Source organism: Rhineura floridana, chromosome 1 (genome assembly GCF_030035675.1).
Source record: "Rhineura floridana isolate rRhiFlo1 chromosome 1, rRhiFlo1.hap2, whole genome shotgun sequence".
Taxonomy (NCBI): domain Eukaryota; kingdom Metazoa; phylum Chordata; class Lepidosauria; order Squamata; family Rhineuridae; genus Rhineura; species Rhineura floridana.
In genome coordinates, this window is record NC_084480.1 from 315,192,706 (window position 1) to 315,210,717 (window position 18,012).

The 18,012-nt window shown below is 44.7% G+C and overlaps 1 protein-coding gene, 1 non-coding gene and 1 pseudogene across 10 annotated transcripts in view; all 3 read right to left on the reverse strand.

Annotated features, from left to right (window-relative positions):
- PTP4A3 (protein tyrosine phosphatase 4A3) overlaps window positions 1–18,012 on the reverse strand; it is a 149,602-nt gene that overhangs the window by 23,651 nt on the left and 107,939 nt on the right. For all 9 annotated transcript variants that reach the window (XM_061607057.1, XM_061607053.1, XM_061607056.1 and 6 more), the window contains 2 exons: window positions 16,246–17,059; window positions 8,915–9,007 (listed from right to left, as the gene is read on the reverse strand). In XM_061607057.1, the coding sequence (XP_061463041.1) occupies window positions 8,915–9,007; window positions 16,246–16,350 (198 nt within the window). In that variant the 5' untranslated portion in view covers window positions 16,351–17,059. The remainder of the gene's footprint in view (window positions 1–8,914; window positions 9,008–16,245; window positions 17,060–18,012) is intronic.
- On the reverse strand, window positions 5,032–5,150 carry LOC133375725 (5S ribosomal RNA). Its single transcript, XR_009760312.1, has one exon. It is a non-coding gene; the product is annotated as a 5S ribosomal RNA (ribosomal RNA).
- Window positions 5,674–5,782, reverse strand: LOC133375874 (5S ribosomal RNA; annotated as a pseudogene).

Consider the following 18,012-nt stretch of genomic DNA (forward strand, 5'->3'; position numbering starts at 1 on the left):
GACCTTGGGCCAGTCACTGCCTCTCAGCCTCAGAGGAAGGCAACGGCAAACCCCCTCTGACTACCGCTTACCACAAAAACCCTATTCATAGGGTCACCATAAGTCGGGATCGACTCGAAGGCAGTCCATTGCCATTCTGTCCACATGTCACCCCACTTTATTAGTTGTTCTGTGAGCCTTCCCCATTGTTATTGAGCTATTGCAATCTCGGGGGGCACTCTTGCACTATAGCACAATAAAGATGGGACAACCCTCCCTCCAAAAAAAGAGAGAACATTTGTAGTATGAAAAGTTAAAATATTTCAGCAGGAAGCGACAGTACTGTAAAGAAGTATGACTGCCCCAAAACGTTGGCAGGTGCAAACAGTCCTGAAGGCAGAATTGCATATAACCGCCCCGATACCATCAGGAGCACCAATCATCATGAGTAAAGACAACACCTACAAGGGACCATTATATTTTTTGCAGGGAGGAGGCAATTGCTTTTCACACTGCCAAGAGCTGCTTTTCAGCTCCCACTGAAGCACCTGAGCAGAGACATCTTCTTAGGCTATCTTCCAACCTTTGGGAAACAAATTGCCTGCAGTCTGGACTTGAAACTAGATGGAGCCATCTGAAACAATACTACTGAGCAGGAATTTTAAGTGTGCATTCTGAAGCTGGCAGCACAAATTCCACCTGAGGGGGCCATAATCTTCTCCTACCCCATCCTTTGCCCCAAGAACGGAAGATCGTGCCCAACGCAGCCTGTAATTAATTCTAATTAAAAGGGCAGAACAGGCGTTCGCAAGATCTGTGCCTTTTTGTACCTTTTTTGTTGTTGCTGATGGCTTCAAATAGTCAAAGACAACTGCTGAAAGAGGGAACTCACAAGCATAATTTCATGCATTCCACGTGAGGTAATCATAGAGGTTAACATGAGCAGCTGGTCTTACTTATACAAATAAGGACCGTTCAGAGCCCTTTAAAGTACTCTGTGGTTCCCTACAGAAGTCATGTGTTAAGTCAGCTAGCTTGCCCGGAATTTTCCACCCTCTCCACCTGCTCATGAAGGGAACATAGTGGGTGATTCGATTATTAGGAACATAGACAGTGGGGTGTGTGATGGGCGTGTAGACCGCAAGGTGTTTTGCCTGCCTGGTGTGAAGGTTGCGGATATCGCCCGTCGTTTAGATAGTTTGGTAGACAGTGCTGGGAAGGAGTCAGTCGTCATGGTGCACGTTGGCACCAACGACATGGGGAAATGCAGCCGTGAGGTCCTGGAAGCAAAATTTAGGTTGCTAGGTAGGATGCTGAAAGCCAGGACCTCCAAGGTGGCTTTCTCTGAAATGCTACCGGTTCCACGCGCAGGACCAGCCAGACAGGCCCAGCTTCGCAGTCTCAATGCGTGGATGAGACGATGGTGTCGGGTGGAAGGGTTTGGATTTGTTAGGCACTGGGGAACATTTTGGTACAAGCCGGGCCTGTACAAAAGGGACGGGCTCCACTTGAACCAGAATGGAACCAGACTGCTGGCACTTAAAATTAAAAGAGCAGCTTTTAAACTGACTGAGGGGGGAAACACGACAGGAGCTGAGAAAGGTCCGGTTCGGAATAAACCTCCCCCCTGGGATAAAAACCAAAGAAATGATGAAATGTTAAAAGGGGTAGGCCTAGAAGTAGGCATTGTGAGAGCAGGGGCACAGGATATAAATTCAGAAGAGCAAAATTACCACAGGCCTAACCACAAATGCCAAAGACACTTGAAGAGAGACACTGCTTACAAGTGCCTGTACGCTAATGCTAGGAGCCTCCGAACCAAGATGGGAGAACTGGAGTGCTTGGTCTTAGAGAAGAGCATTGATATAGTGAGCATAACCGAGACCTGGTAGAATGGAGAAAACCAGTGGGATACGGTTATCCCTGGATATAAACTATATCGGAAGGACAGGGAAGGACGTATTGGTGGCGGAGTCGCTCTATACGTGAAAAAAGGCATTGAATCCAGCAAGCTCGAAACCCCAAAAGAGGCAGACTCCTCCACAGAATCGTTGTGGGTGGTGATACTGTGCCCCAGGAGGGACTTAATACTGGGAACGATCTATCGTCCCCCTGATCAAAATGCTCAGGGAGACCTTGAGATGAGATATGAAATTGAGGAAGCATCCAAACTAGGAAATGTGGTAGTAATGGGTGACTTCAACTACCCGGACATAGACTGGCCGCATATGTGTTCCAGTCATGACAAAGAAGCAAAGTTTCTAGATATTCTAAATGACTATTCCCTAGACCAGTTGGTCATGGAACCGACCAGAGGGACGGCAACCCTGGACTTAATCCTCAGTGGGGACCGGGACCTGGTGCGAGATGTAAGTGTTGTTGAACCGATTGGGAGCAGTGACCACAGTGCTATTAAATTAAACATACATGTAACTGGCCAATTGCCAAGAAAATCCAACACGGTCACATTTGACTTCAAAAGGGGAAACTTCACAAAAATGAGGGGATTGGTAAAAAGAAAGCTGAAAAACAAAGTCCAGAGGGCCACATCACTCGAAAATGCTTGGAAGTTGTTTAAAAACACTATATTAGAAGCTCAACTGGAGTGCATACCGCAGATCAGAAAAGGTACCGCCAGGGCCAAGAAGATGCCAGCATGGTTAACGAGCAAAGTCAAGGAAGCTCTTAGAGGCAAAAAGTCTTCCTTCAGAAAATGGAAGTCTTGTCCGAATGAAGAAAATAAAAAAGAACACAAACTCTGGCAAAAGAAATGCAAGAAGACAATAAGGGATGCTAAAAAAGAATTTGAGGAGCACATTGCTAAGAACATAAAAACCAACAACAAAAAATTCTATAAATACATTCAAAGCAGGAGACCATCTAGGGAGACAATTGGACCCTTGGATGATAAGGGAGTCAAAGGTGTACTAAAGAACGATAAGGAGATTGCAGAGAAGCTAAATGAATTCTTTGCATCTGTCTTCACAGTGGAAGATATAGGGCAGATCCCTGAACCTGAACTAACATTTGCAGGAAGGGATTCTGAGGAACTGAGACAAATAGTGGTAACGAGAGAGGAAGTTCTAAGCTTAATGGACAATATAAAAACTGACAAATCACCGGGCCCGGATGGCATCCACCCGAGAGTTCTCAAAGAACTCAAAGGTGAAATTGCTGATCTGCTAACTAAAATATGTAACTTGTCCCTTAGGTCCTCCTCCGTGCCTGAGGACTGGAAAGTGGCAAATGTAACGCCAATCTTCAAAAAGGGATCCAGAGGGGATCCCGGAAATTACAGGCCAGTTAGCTTAACTTCTGTCCCTGGAAAACTGGTAGAAAGTATGATTAAAGCTAGATTAACTAAGCACACAGAAGAACAAGCCTTGCTGAAGCAGAGCCAGCATGGCTTCTGCAAGGGAAAGTCCTGTCTCAGTAACCTATTAGAATTCTTTGAGAGTGTCAACAAGCATATAGATAGAGGTGATCCAGTGGACATAGTGTACTTAGACTTTCAAAAAGCGTTTGACAAGGTACCTCACCAAAGGCTTCTGAGGAAGCTTAGCAGTCATGGAATAAGAGGAGAGGTCCTCTTGTGGATAAGGAATTGGTTAAGAAGCAGAAAGCAGAGAGTAGGAATCAACGGACAGTTCTCCCAATGGAGGGCTGTAGAAAGTGGAGTCCCTCAAGGATCGGTATTGGGACCTGTACTTTTCAACTTGTTCATTAATGACCTAGAATTAGGAGTGAGCAGTGAAGTGGCCAAGTTTGCTGATGACACTAAATTGTTCAGGGTTGTTAAAACAAAAAGGGATTGCAAAGAGCTCCAAAAAGACCTCTCCAAACTGAGTGAATGGGCAGAAAAATGGCAAATGCAATTCAATATAAACAAGTGTAAAATTATGCATATTGGAGCAAAAAATCTTAATTTCACATATACGCTCATGGGGTCTGAACTGGCGGTGACCGACCAGGAGAGAGACCTCGGGGTTGTAGTGGACAGCACGATGAAAATGTCGACCCAGTGTGCGGCAGCTGTGAAAAAGGCAAATTCCATGCTAGCGATAATTAGGAAAGGTATTGAAAATCAAACAGCCGATATCATAATGCCGTTGTATAAATCTATGGTGCGGCCGCATTTGGAATACTGTGTACAGTTCTGGTCGCCTCATCTCAAAAAGGATATTCTAGAGTTGGAAAAGGTTCAGAAGAGGGCAACCAGAATGATCAAGGGGATGGAGCGACTCCCTTACGAGGAAAGGTTGCAGCATTTGGGGCTTTTTAGTTTAGAGAAAAGGTGGGTCAGAGGAGACATGATAGAAGTGTATAAAATTATGCATGGCATTGAGAAAGTGGATAGAGAAAAGTTCTTCTCCCTCTCTCATAATACTAGAACTCGTGGACATTCAAAGAAGCTGAATGTTGGAAGATTCAGGAGAGACAAAAGGAAGTACTTCTTTACTCAGCGCATAGTTAAACTATGGAATTTGCTCCCACAAGATGCAGTAATGGCCACCAGCTTGGATGGCTTTAAAAGAAGATTAGACAAATTCATGGAGGACAGGGCTATCAATGGCTACTAGCTGTGATGGCTGTGCTCTGCCACCCTAGTCAGAGGCAGCATGCTTCTGAAAACCAGTTGCTGGAAGCCTCAGGAGGGGAGAGTGTTCTTGCACTCGGGTCCTGCTTGCGGGCTTCCCCCAGGCACCTGGTTGGCCACTGTGAGAACAGGATGCTGGACTAGATGGGCCACTGGCCTGATCCAGCAGGCTCTTCTTATGTTCTTATGTTCTTATATCAGGAGATGCTGCAACTGTCCTGGCAAACTCCCACTATGCTCACAACTCCTTAGCACAAAGGATGGCTAAGGTGACTCGGCAGACAAAAATGCACGCCTGCTCCTAGGTACCTTCTTCTTTGACGCTTTCTAGGACCAAGACCTAGACACGCATGTTGTTGCGATATGCCTTCAAGTTGATTACAACTTACGGCGACCCTATGAAGGGTTTTCATGGTGAGAGGTATTCAGAGGTGGTTTGCCATTGCCTTCCTCTAAGCCTACGGCACCTGGTATTCCCAGGTGGTCTCCCATGCAAGTACTAACCAGGCCTGACCCTGCTTAGCTTCCAAGATCAGACAAGACTGGGCGTGTTCAGGGTAGTATGGCCGTAGGCGACCACCAACTTAGATGACGTTAAACAAGAGATAAGAGAAATTGATGAAGGACAAGGCTATCAGTGGCTACTTGTCATGATTGGTGTATTGCCTCCAGGTTCAGAGGTACGATACCTCTGAATACCTGTCACTGGGGAACACATCAGCCTCACAACCTGCTTGTAGGCTGCTTGGCCATTGTGGGAAACTGGACGCTGGACTAGATAGACTTGTAGTCTGATTCGCCAGGTTTCTTAAGTACCAGGTGAGATTAAGAGCATAATAAGATCCATCTAGTCCAGCATCTTGTTCTCACAAGTGGCCAGACAGATGCCCCAATGGGCAGCCCAAAAGCAGGACCTGACTGCAAGAACTTAGTTCTTAAGTGTGTTGTTACAGTTAGTTGTTCTTTGTTGTTGTCATATGCTTTCAAGTCAATTATGACTTATGGCGACCCTATGAATTTTAAAAATAATATATATATAATCATAGGGTTTTCATGGTAAGAGGTATTCAGAGGCGGTTTACCATTGCCTTCCTCTTAACCTATGGCACCCGGTATTCCCATGCAGTCTCCCATTCAAGTACTAACCAGGCCTGACCCTGCTTAGCTTCCGAGATCAAGCGTGTTCAGGGTAATATGGCCGTAGACAGAGATGCATATTACAACCTAATCCTAAGTGTACCTGAGGACATTCAGTGATGGGCAAATTGATCTATTTACTTGTGCATGTGTGGACCCCGAAGTCTGTTCCATCCCATTTCCACATTAAAAAAAAATCTGCACAAGACTTTGCATTCAGATAAAGTTTTAAAAATCTTTATTTTCAAAACATGCATCTTAAAATGTATTTTGATTTTTTTTTTTTAGCCAAGAGCCACACTGTAATATTCACAAAGTGTGAAAGCTAGTGGACAACTAAGGGTTGCATCTGCGTTGTTTATAATGGTGTTTCATGTTTTAATGTTATAACCTGCCCTGATATTTTATGATATGGTGGAATAGAAATACTTAAATGAATCAACCCAACAAAATCCTAGTCAGAGTAAACCCACTGAGAGCAACGGCCAACGGTCTGTTCTATGGAAATTGCAGATCAGAACCATTCATAAAGACTGAATTTATTTATTTTTAACACATACGCCTCGCTATTCATGCATGTCTCAAACAGCCCTCAAGTGGCAGCGTGGCCAATTGGCTTCAGTACAGCAAGCAACTTTGCAGTCTGTCTCATAACGGCTTGACCCTGGTTCAACAGGATGCATTAGAAGGAAGTGCCACCCATCTCCAACATGACACTGGAGGAAACTGTATGGAACACACCGCTTAGTGTAGACTCTGGAGAACAGGAGAGCCTCCAGGGAATAGAAGATTCATCACACTCAATGAGCGTCATCAGGACAAGTCCTTCACTCATCCAGAATGGAAGTCCTTTGGAATGCAAAAATATCAACCATGGGCCGGAAAATGTGGCCCTCCAGGCCTCTCTATCCGGCCCTTGATACTATTTTCAGGCCACCATCCAACAATGGCCCTGCTCTGTGGTCTTCTTGAATGATTTGTCTGGCTAGAATGTGTCCCTGAACTGTGATGAAGACTCTTCCTTGCCTAAATAAGGAGTCTGTATGCGCGCATACACATTCATGCTCTTGTGTAGCTGGTCTGAAACCTACATCACACTCACTGCTCTGTTCAGTTTTGCTACTGGCCACACACAGTTTTGCCTCTAGTTCCCACCCATCGCTGGCAAGTGGTCCCTAGAAGGTTGCAAGCCCAGTCTGAAAAAGGCTCCCCACCCCTGGGGCCTGGGCCGGTCAATTCCTACGGATTCTAAGAGTTTCTCTTGCACATCTCTGCAAACAGCCACGGTGTGGGCTTGCAAGGAATTATGGGAAATCAACACCTGCATCAACATTGTTCCATTCCACAGAGAAATGATATGTTAGGTACTCGCAATCCGAGTGTGTGAACAGTGCCGAGATAAAAGCACTTAACTCCTTTAACAACCAATATATGATAGTCTTGTACAAGGCATCAAGTCTGATCACCTATGGAAAGCAAAATGTCAGCTGGATGATCAGACAGAATTGTTGAAAACTGGAAGACATTTGGGACATTTCACCCTCCCATATTAAGCGGTCCTAGTGACTTACAACAGGTAGTGTGGTGCAGAGAAGCTAGTAACATCTGCGGATTTGCTGCCAGAGTTATTTTTAGCTTCATTAGACATAAGCAGCCCATGGAAGCAATCTGGACTTTCATTTTTGCGTTGTGTTAGAGGGGCACTACAATATGGAAGGAATGTAGCTCAGTGGCAGAGCATTCAGTTAGCATGCAGATGGTCCCAGGTTCAAATCCCTGGCATCTCCAGGTAGGGCTGGGAATGTCCCCTGCCTGAAATCCTGGACAGCTGCTGCCAGTCAGTGTAGACAATACTGAGCTAGATGGACCAATGGTAGGAGGCAGCTTCCTATGTTCTTTTGAACAGGTACATTCTGCACTTGACAAGTCAAACCATCAGTGAAGCAGGAGATGTGGTCTTGGCTCAAAACGCTTTGCACAGGAAAACCATTATCGCACGGCAGACTAGGAAGAGGCCTCAACAGATCAACCCACCCCATCCAGATCAAAAAAAGCTCAACAAAAACTTGAACAGATCCACTAAGCAAGGAGTCTTACATGCCTCAAGCCAGCCATGTGACATGCTGAAGGGAGAGGGAGAAGAGCAAAGATCCCTTACGGTCCCTGGCCATGATCCAAGGGAAATGTTAAAGTTTATACAGTTAAGTTCCTTGGGAACAGGACTGTGCATAGTCCCAGTATAATGTGCATTACTGGTTTTGCATAAACAACCAACAGTCTCAAGTAGCAAATTTCGCGCTTTGCTTTTGTTGTGGTAGGGAGTTTGCCATCGCCTACAGAAAAACAGCCTTGCGAATTTTGAAAACACTTCTCAGTAACCGGTTTATGTACTTCCAACACTCTTGGAAGTCTCTGAGAGAACAGAAATCCTATCAGGAAGGGAAGGGGCTAGAACACCTTCTCTGTTGCAAGGGAGCCAGCCCTGTAGGCATCGGCGTATGCCATCTGGGTTACAGGGGCCCTTGAGCAGAGGAACCAGGGATACCTAAAGAGCACATATCTTCAAGTGGCTCATGAAAGCAAGCCCAAACCATGACTTGCAACAGATCTGCTAATCCCACTGATTGCAATGCCCAGCTGTCTCAACCAACATAATAATAATAATAAAATAAAAATAAAAATTTATGGATTGCTTCACAGCATTAAGCCATCGAAGCGACATACAAGATAAAAATGGAATAAATCAGAAAAAATGCAAGCTCTAAAAACAATAAAACCAATCCAACGAACTCTAAAAAAGGAAAAAGCCATCCATACAATCTCCAAAAACAACAAAATCATTTCATCAGCTATAAAATTGATCATCCATGAATGTTTGGGTTACACCTCAGGGAAAGCTACATATTCAGTAAGTACCCAAACATCATTGCACTAAACTCCCGTTTGATTTCGGCTGGTAAATGAATCAAGAGAGCTGCTGTTTCAATACTAAAAGCCTAGTACAGCCTAAGCGCACCTCTGTGGCATACAGAACTCTCTGCAGTGCCCCATCTGAGAACTGCAGTTGCCAAACCAGGATAAATTGGATGAGGTTGTCCCTTAAGATATCCTGATCCCAAGTTGTTTAGTGTTTAGGGCTTTCCGTACTGAAACCAAAACCTTGAATGGCGCTTAGTAGCCTATAGAAACCAAAGTGCTTACCATGACCGTAATACCATCCTTCTCCAGTGGAGTCTTGTCGTAGGTTACTTCGCAAACTCTCACTACTGTTGTTGCACCGTATTTCTTCAGGTCCTGTGCAAGAGAAGGGGAAGGCAGTTTTAGTCCACCAGCCCTTACCTCAAGTCTAGTTCAGAAATCCCTTTTTGTCTACTGTGTCAGGATTCCATCAACGGCAAAGTAAAACTGCTTCACTCTGTGTCAGATGCTCAGAAGCTGACAGAGGCAGCAATTCTTTTTTGGAACTACGTTACTCGGGCAACTTTTCAGAAGTTCTATCTACATTCCTACATGCACACATCAATATTACAGCCTTCCCCAACTTGGTGCCCTCCAGATGTGTTGGACTACAACGCCCATCAGCTCCTGCCAGCATGGCCAAGGGTCAGAGATGATGGGGGTTATAGTACAACAACAGTTGGAGGTCACTACGTTGGAGAAGGCTGAACAACGGATGGGCAAGATAATTAAATGTGAACAAAATAAAAAAAGAGGTATGGGGGCAGCCACAGCTCAGTGGTAAAGCTCATGCAGAAGGCTGCAGGTTCAATCCCTGGCATCTCCAGTTAACCTGGATCAGGCAACAGCAAGTGTCTTTTAAAGCCATCCAAGTTGGCAGCCATCGCCGTCTCCTGTGAGAGCGAATTCCATAGTTTAATTATGTGCTGTGTGAAGGATTTCTTTTTTGTCTGTCCTGAGTCTTCCAACATTCAGTTTCATTGGATACCCAGGAGTTCTAATGTTATGAAAGAGGGAGAAATACTTTTTTCTGTCCACTTTTTCCATGCCATGCGTAATTTTATACGTTTCTATCATGTCACCTTTTTTCTAAATTAAAAAGCTTCAAATGCTATAACCTTTCCTCGCGGGGGAGTTGCTTCATCCCCTCAATCATTTTGGTGTCACTGAACACTAAAGTCAGGATCATGCAGACCATGGTATTCCCAATCTCTATGTATGATGTGAAAGTTGCAGTGAAAAAAGTGGGTAAGAGAAAAATCAACTCATTTGAAATGTGGTGTTGGAGAAGAACTTTGCGCATACCATGGACCGCAAAAAAGACAAATAATTGGGTGTCAGAACAAATTAAATCAGAACTGTCACTAGAAGCTAAAATGATGAAACTGAGGTTATCATACTTCGGACACATAATGAGAAGACAGGATTCACTAGAAAAGACCATAATGCTGGGAAAAACAGAAGGGAGTAGAAAAAGAGGAAGGCCAAAGAAGAGATGGATTGGTTCCATAAAGGAAGCCACAGACCTGAACTTACAAGATCTGAACGGGGTGGTTCATGACAGATGCTATTGGAGGTCGCTGATTCATAGAGTTGCCATAAGTTGTAATTGATTTGAAGGCACATAACAACAAAGAGTGGTAAATGTAAAATGCCGGTGAGGGCCTCCTGCAGATACCATCTCATCAGGAGGTCCGTTCCACACAAGACAGGAAGTTTACCTTAGTCTTGTGGCACCTATCCTTTGGGATTTCCTCCCCTTAAATATTAAGATAGGTGGCTTCTCTGTTATCTTTTCCGTGCCTACTGAATACCTTCCTCTCTCAACAAGCCATTTAAGTAGACACCTTATCTCAGTCTGCGTCTGTGTTAGAACTACTGTTTAAGTGGTTTTTTAAAAAAAAATCTTTTTAAAGATGTATTAAGTGCTTCATTGCTTGTTTGCTGCCCTTCTGGGAGGAATATAAATTTAAGAAATACATAAAATATTATACAAATAAAACAAAGAGTAATAATTAGATTGTTAATTAATAACACAAAGATAAAAAGCATTAGGGGCAGAAACCTGTATTATAAATCCGCATTAATATCCTAAGATTGTAGTTGTGGGTGGGAAGAGTCAGAAGGTCATTTGCCTACATCTTGCACTTAGGGGCCACGTTCCCTTTTGGGGGGCTCACATGCCAATGGTGGGAGGGGCCAAAGGCAGAAGCGGACAGAACAATGGATGTGAAGGGAAGCTCGGAGGATGGCAACAAGGGAGAGGGCCTTCTCAATGGTGTCCCCCAAATTATGGAATGATGTCTACGACGAGGTGTGCCTGGTGCCAACACTGTTATCTTTCTCGCGCCAGGTCAAAACTTTCCTCTTCTCCCAGGCATTTTAGCATGTGTTTTTAAATTGTTTTTTTAAAAAATGTGTTTTTAAGTTTGTACATTTGTTTTTAATGTTTTTAATTGCTGTAAACCACCCAGAGAGCTTCAGGTATGGGGCGGTATACAAATGTTACTACTACTACTACTACTACTATAACTTGACCTTTGGGCAATAGGCTAATCTCTTTGCACACCCCTCTCTATCCTCTATTCAGGCAAGCAAGAAGCATTATTAGAGTTCAAAGGCACATTTCAGCCCCTTCAAGAACGGTGCAAAGCAGGGTGCATGGCTCAGGAGGGTGGTTAGCCTGGGCGGCGTCCCAAGAGCCAGGTGGACAAGCCCCAAAGGGCCGTTCTGGACCTCTGGGCCAGAGGTTCCCTATGCTTGCTTGACCTAGAGGATGGAGTGATGAGTTATTCCTTTCCCCGTTAGGTTCTCTCCCCACCCCGCCCCAATTGCTACTTTAGAGAAAGTTTACTCCAGCCAGAGGAAGGGTGAGTATCTTCGTCTGCTCTTTCAAAGAGTAAACAAGGGCATTTATTTTTAATCCTTGTAGGCATGCAACAGTTCATCTAGTTGCCCATGTAACCAGATCAACAACGGGGAAGGGGGAGGGGAGAGATGTACAGCTAAAAAGAGTACACTGGCCACGAGTCCAGGTATTTAAGGAGGCAAAGATTGTCAAGCAAATGTCCAGAAGCTCTAAAAAAAGGCACATGGGGCAGAGAAAGGGGCCAGCATCAAACTGCAATATAATACTAATATTATTATCAGTATCATCATCACCACCATTTACTGCTCACCCTTTGCCCCAAAGTCCCAGAGCAGGTTGCAACAATTTTAAAATACGATTTTAAAATTTAAAAACAACCTAAAATCCTCAAATAGGGTGGGTCTCCGGTGTCAAAGGCCAGGGTAAAAAGGCGCGCGTCTTCAGCATTCGCCTAAAACTGTACAGTGGAGCTGCCAGACACACCTTGATGGGTAGGGAGTTCCACAGCTTAGGGGCTGCCACTGAGGAGGCCCTCTCCCAGGCCACTGCCCCAGAGCTTCCGAGGATGGCAGAACTACCAAAAGGGCCCCCTCTGCTCATCTCAAGTCCTGGGAGGGTCTGTCAGGAAGGAGGCGGTCTTTCAGATATTTGGGACCTATGTTGTTTAGGGCTTTGGACACTAGTGTGAGCATCTTGAATTAGGCCTGGAAACGAACTGGCAACCAACAGCTGTTTTAAAACAGGGGTTATATGAGATCTCAAGGAAACCCCAGCTAGTAATCTGGCTCCTGCATTTTGGACCAGCTGAAGTTTCTGAGCCATCCATCCCTCTATGATTGTTAAGACAAATTACCTGGCCTGAATCTATTGTAAGATAAAACATTTGGAAAAAGACTAACTGAGCCATCTGGCCTGATTTGCAGGCAACCTAATCCAGAAACATCACCAGGCTCTGCCTGGGAAAGCTGAGCCTTCAAAGTAGTCAGAACCTTTTCCCAGCTGTAGTTGGAATAGGCCTATCTAAACCACCCCTAGAACTTGGGAGAGAAAACTGACAGAATGAAGTTGTGGCTGATCAGGATGGCTTCAGAACATTTGTTGATGGCGATGGTGGAATGCCCTTGCAAGTTCTGCTTACATAAGAAGCTGCCTTGTACCGACTCAGACCATTGGTCCATTCACCTTGGTATTGTCAGCACTGACAGGCAGCAGAGATCTCTGCCAGGAACCCTGGATAGCCATTGCCAGTCAGTGCTGCACATTGGACAGCTCCTTGAAAGTTCGTATTAAAACCCGGAGTGGATTCCACTGCCCCACCGACCTGCCAATTGTTCCATGGCTAATAGCCACTGATAGCGGTACGCTCCCTCCATGAGCCTAGGCTACAGGTATCAACCCTGAGGGCTGAGCAGGGAGCCTCACACAATGGAGAAAGATGGCTTTAAATCAGCAGTGGGGAACCTGTGGCTCTCCCAGGTGCTACTGGACCACATCTCCCTTCAGCCCCAGCCAGGACGGCCAATAGTCATGGTGGGATGATGATGGGAGATGTAGTCTAGCAACATCTGGTGGGCAACAAGGCTGCCCATCTATGCTTTAACTGGACAACTTTCTGCTTTTTGTTTGGATTGGAAGCTCTCTGGGACAAAGAATGATGACCCTTATGTTTTTCTTTTCTTGGCTTATAAAATATAGACACCCTGCCTCATTAACTGTGTCAAAGGATGGTCTAAATGCTGTTTTGCTTTCACAATGTACACTCCTTCCACCTGTTGACTCTCCTTCAATGCTCTTCAATGGAGGAGCCACGAAATGACGATACCATAAAAAGCTCTTTCTGCGAACCAGAAAGCACTTGCCTGGTGACCTGTAGTGAGTTAGACTCTCAGGACAGCAGAAGTGTAGAATACTGTTTTCTTTGCAGCCCACAATGGCAAAGATGAACACAGATGTGGGTATGCAGACAGTTTAGCAAGTGTGTAACTTTTAGCAAGTCTAAACAAACTGGCCCTTTGTACGGGAGTTGGGCCAGAAGAGGAACTTTCTGCAGAAGCTAGATAATGACAATACTGTCAGAGATTCATTACTTATCTGAACAGTCAGCAGCTGCAGTCCTTGAGAGTTATCCAGCTACATCAGACCCTCAGGTAATCTTCACAAACTCTGAGCCAGCAGGAGGTCTTATTATGACTACGCTTCTGAGTAAGGCATTTTTACATGCAAACTGAACTCCCCCATCCTGAAAAAAAACAGGTTTCTGAAGCTCAAAAAATAGGGTTATTCAATACATTTCTGTTTGCTCCCATTAACTGCACCTACTCTTCTTTGAGGTATGTCAATTGGGCACTAACTTTTTAATGTGCTACACGTTAAAGGGGTATAGACAAAAGAGAGAGGAAATAAAATAAAAAACAGCTTTTCTTCTTGCAGAACAAGAGCAGAGGGTGACAGAAATGTCTGCAAAACTTTTAGCAGGTGCCATTAGAACAAGGTCTACAATGGTACCTTGAGTTTTAATCTGATATAGGTTTTTTTGTTGTTGTTGATAGTTTTACTTGTCCATTTCTCTTACAATGATGGATTTTAGAATTATCAATTTTATCAGTTAATATCCTACATAAATGCTACAATTTTAGTAGAATAATTTGATTAAGCTGTATATCCGCTTTTTATTGTTTTCATGTATTCCAATTGCAATGGCTTGTGGCTAATGCAAATTCAGGATTTGATTTGAAATAAAATAAAAACCAGCTTTGGATGCCTCCATTGTTAGGTGGCCTGGCACAGCAACGTCAGGAAATGTCCATTAAATATGTCACCTCCTTTTTTTTGGTAGAAGCATTTGAACAAATCAAGATGTCTGATTCCATTCAACTCAAAAGCATGGCCTTTGCTAGCTGGCAACAGCTCTCTGGGGCTTTGGCAAGAGCCTTTCCCAATCCTCTTACTCCATTTATGCCCCAAGATGACAGGGCCTTGGGACCTTCAGCACGCAGAGTTATAGTCCACAATCAACGTTCTGAAAAGGGCGACTCAAATGATCAACGGGATAGAGCAACTCCCGTATGAGGGGAGGTTGCAACATTCGGGGCTTGTTAGTTTAGAGAAAAAAGTATGCATGGTGTGGAGAAAGTGGACAGAGAAAAGTTTTTTGCCCTTTCTCAAAATACCAGAACTCATGAACGTCTAATGAAGTTGAACACTGGAAGATTCAGGTCAAACAAAAGAAAAATGCTTCTTCATGCAGTGCACTGTTAAACCATGGAACTCACTCCCACAGGAGGCAGTGATGGCCACCAACTTGGATGGCTTTAAAAGAGGATTAGACAAGTTCATAGAGGAGAAGGCTATCAGTGGCTACAAGTCATGATGGCTATTCTCTCCCTCCATGGTCGGAGGCAGTATGCTTCTGAAGATCAGTTGCTGGAAATCGCAGGAGGGGAGAGTGCTCTTGCGCTCAGGACCTGCTTGTGGGCTTCTCACAGGCACCTGGTTGGCCACTGTGAGAACAGCATGCTGGACTAAATGGGCCATTGGCCTGATCCAGCAGGCTCTTCTTATGTTGTCATTTTAAGATTCTAGTCGTGCTGAAACATAATGCACAAATGCGCTGCTAAATGTTGCATTAAAACACAGATTTTAAAAAACGTTTATTCACTCCGAGTCATCTGTTAACAGATGCCTCATCCAGAACGACACTGGAACCATCTCCTGAGTGGACCCAGGAACGGCTCTTTCCTGCTGGGCTCTGAGCCAGTTCCAGAAATACCCAAGCGGTGGGCCCAAGATGACTCCTCGAGCATGCTAAGCCTCCTCACCTCGTTTGCTCAGAGGCCTCGCCAAAGTGTCTCCTGGGGCACTGGAAAGCTCATACCAGCCAAGGGGATGCCTAGAGTAACATGAGGAATATCCATGGGCTACATTAGGTCTGATATGGATTGCTGGATCCATTCCAAATCCGCTCACCAATACTTATAGCTTATAAATTCTGGCGGGTGCCATTAGAACAAGATCTACAATGGTACCTTGAGTTTTAATCTGATATAGTTTTTTTTTAGTTGATACTTTTACTTGTCCACTTCTCCTACGGTGGATTTTGGAAATATCAGTTGTATCAGTTATCCTACATAAATGCTAGAATTTTAGCAGGATAATTTGATTAAGCTGTATATCCGCTTGTTATTCTTTTTATGTATTCCAATTGCAATGGTTTGTGGCTAATGCAGATTCAGAATACTTATTCCCAGTTAGCTTTGGCCCTTGAACTCATCCCGTCCTGTTAAGTTTGTATGTGTAACTCCAAACTTAAGACTCACATCAGCTGCTTCTATCAGGGAACTCCTTCAGTTCTACTCTGCAGTTGATCCAACTTTCTGATATCACATGGGTGCTTTTGTGGTGGGGGGAAGAAAGTGTCTCCTTTCATATCTTAATTTGATGTACCTTTGACATGAGGAAGACTGAAAAGGGAGCAGGAATCCCTCCCACTCACTCCCTTGCAAAATTCCACGAACAGACCCCTGGAAAAATGTGGCATTCCGACATTTTGGGCTTGACTCCAACGTATCTGCTAAAGCAGAACCCCAAAATCCTGAGTGGAACTCGTAAGAATCCCCTAAGAGTTTTTAGCTGACCTTTCTCCCTCTAGAATTTGGGTTTTACATTACTCACATCTCATACTTGCAGCTTGCGCAGCTAAACTTACCTCGATGAAGGTGTTCAGAGTGGCATTGGTAGGGTTGTGGGTTATCAGGAACCTCATGTTTTTGTAGCAAACCTCCACAGGTGCAGGTCTGTTCATGCGGGCCATAGCGGAAAAAAAAAAACACCACCCTAAGATTGGCTGGGGAGGGGGGGCGGGTTGGCAAAAAACAAAACAAAACCCCAAACCCCACACGCTCCAAAGAAAAAGGATTTCAGGACAAAATGAAAATAAAGTTACCCTAGAGTTTGGCAAAAGGCTATCTTTGTTTTCCCCTGACCAACACAAACGTGCAAAAACTCCCAGCTTTTGGGAGAGCGTAGCTTGGATTCTCTAAATCATCCAATTAGGGGAAAAAAAGGGAACCCTAAGTTTGATGCTGAGTAATACTTAAAAAATAAAACACCTCTGTAGTGTCAACTTCCTTTGTGTGTGTGCAATTTAGAGTAGACGCCCTTCAGTGCCGTTCGGCTTCCCTGTCTCAGCTCTCCTCTCTTCAGAAAGGCCTCTGCATTCAGTTAACCCTCCGGCGTTCCTCCTGCGCCGTCACGTTACCCCATCTGGATATGTAGAATATTTTGGGGCAGTGACGGGAACCCGGGGCAGCTCAGGCTGGCGCAGTAGCCAGCAGAAGTCCTCCTTTGGCTGCAAGAGCCATGCACAGGAGATCTGAATGGTTAAGCCCAAGGGCTCAGTGTCAGGTATGAGCAGAACAGTGTCGTCCTTTTCTCAACGGGCAGGATGTTGCGCGTGGCAGTGCTCAAAGGTGCGCCCGGGCCCCTCCATAAATCCACAGCCTTTCAGCATACGAGAGAATCTGAAAGAGAAAATTTTGGAGCAGGGAGGAAGAGAGGGGAAGAATCTTTGGTAAGTGGTGGAATCTCCTTCAATAGTGCTATATTTAAGGGAGGAAAATACTAGCAGGTCACAAGTTACAGGCACCTAAGAACAATGCTTTACTCTGGCTGCTCTGGCAGCTACATGCCAGCATAAAGCCTGCTGAATTTGAGAACTCTGCTTCCTTTTTTGAAAAAAAAAATGTCATGGTTCTAGTCCCCATGATTGTAGATAAGTTACCACAGGAGTAAAACCCAGAGCTAATTATATTAATTATTTTAATTCCAGAGGTCTGGAACCTCATATAAGTTAGTTAAAACCTTCTCCAAACCTTCTGGCCCCACATATGAAGTTCTTTGGCACTCCCTTCACACTATCAGTATGCAGGTCCTCGTTAAGGTTTTTCTTTGTTTGTTCGTTCAGCCAAACTGACCTATTCACGTCCCTCACAGCAACGGAACTGTTTGCTGACATTCTGCACAATGATCTTCCCCCCTACCCTCAGCAGTTCCTTGTAGTGGAAACAGCGAATGGCAAATGTTCCTCTGGAGCAAGCAACCATTATCTTGGTGCCAGAGCTGTACAGCACTTGGGGGTGAAAGTATCTGAATTCTTAAAAAAGGTAAAGGTGTCCCCGCACTTATAGTGCGAGTCATTTCCGACTCTTAGGGTGACATCTTGCGACGTTTGCTAGGCAGACCGTATATATGGGATGGGATTGCCAGTTCCTTCCCCGGCCTTTCTTTACCCCCAGCATATGCCGGGTACTCATTTTACCGACCACGGATGGATGGAAGGCTGAGTGGACCTCCACCCCTTTTACCAGAGATTCGACTTCCTCCTTCCGTTGGAATCGAACTCCAGCCATGAGCAGAGCTTCGGCTGCGTTACCGCCGCTTACCACTCTGCGCCACTCTGAATTCTTAACCTACC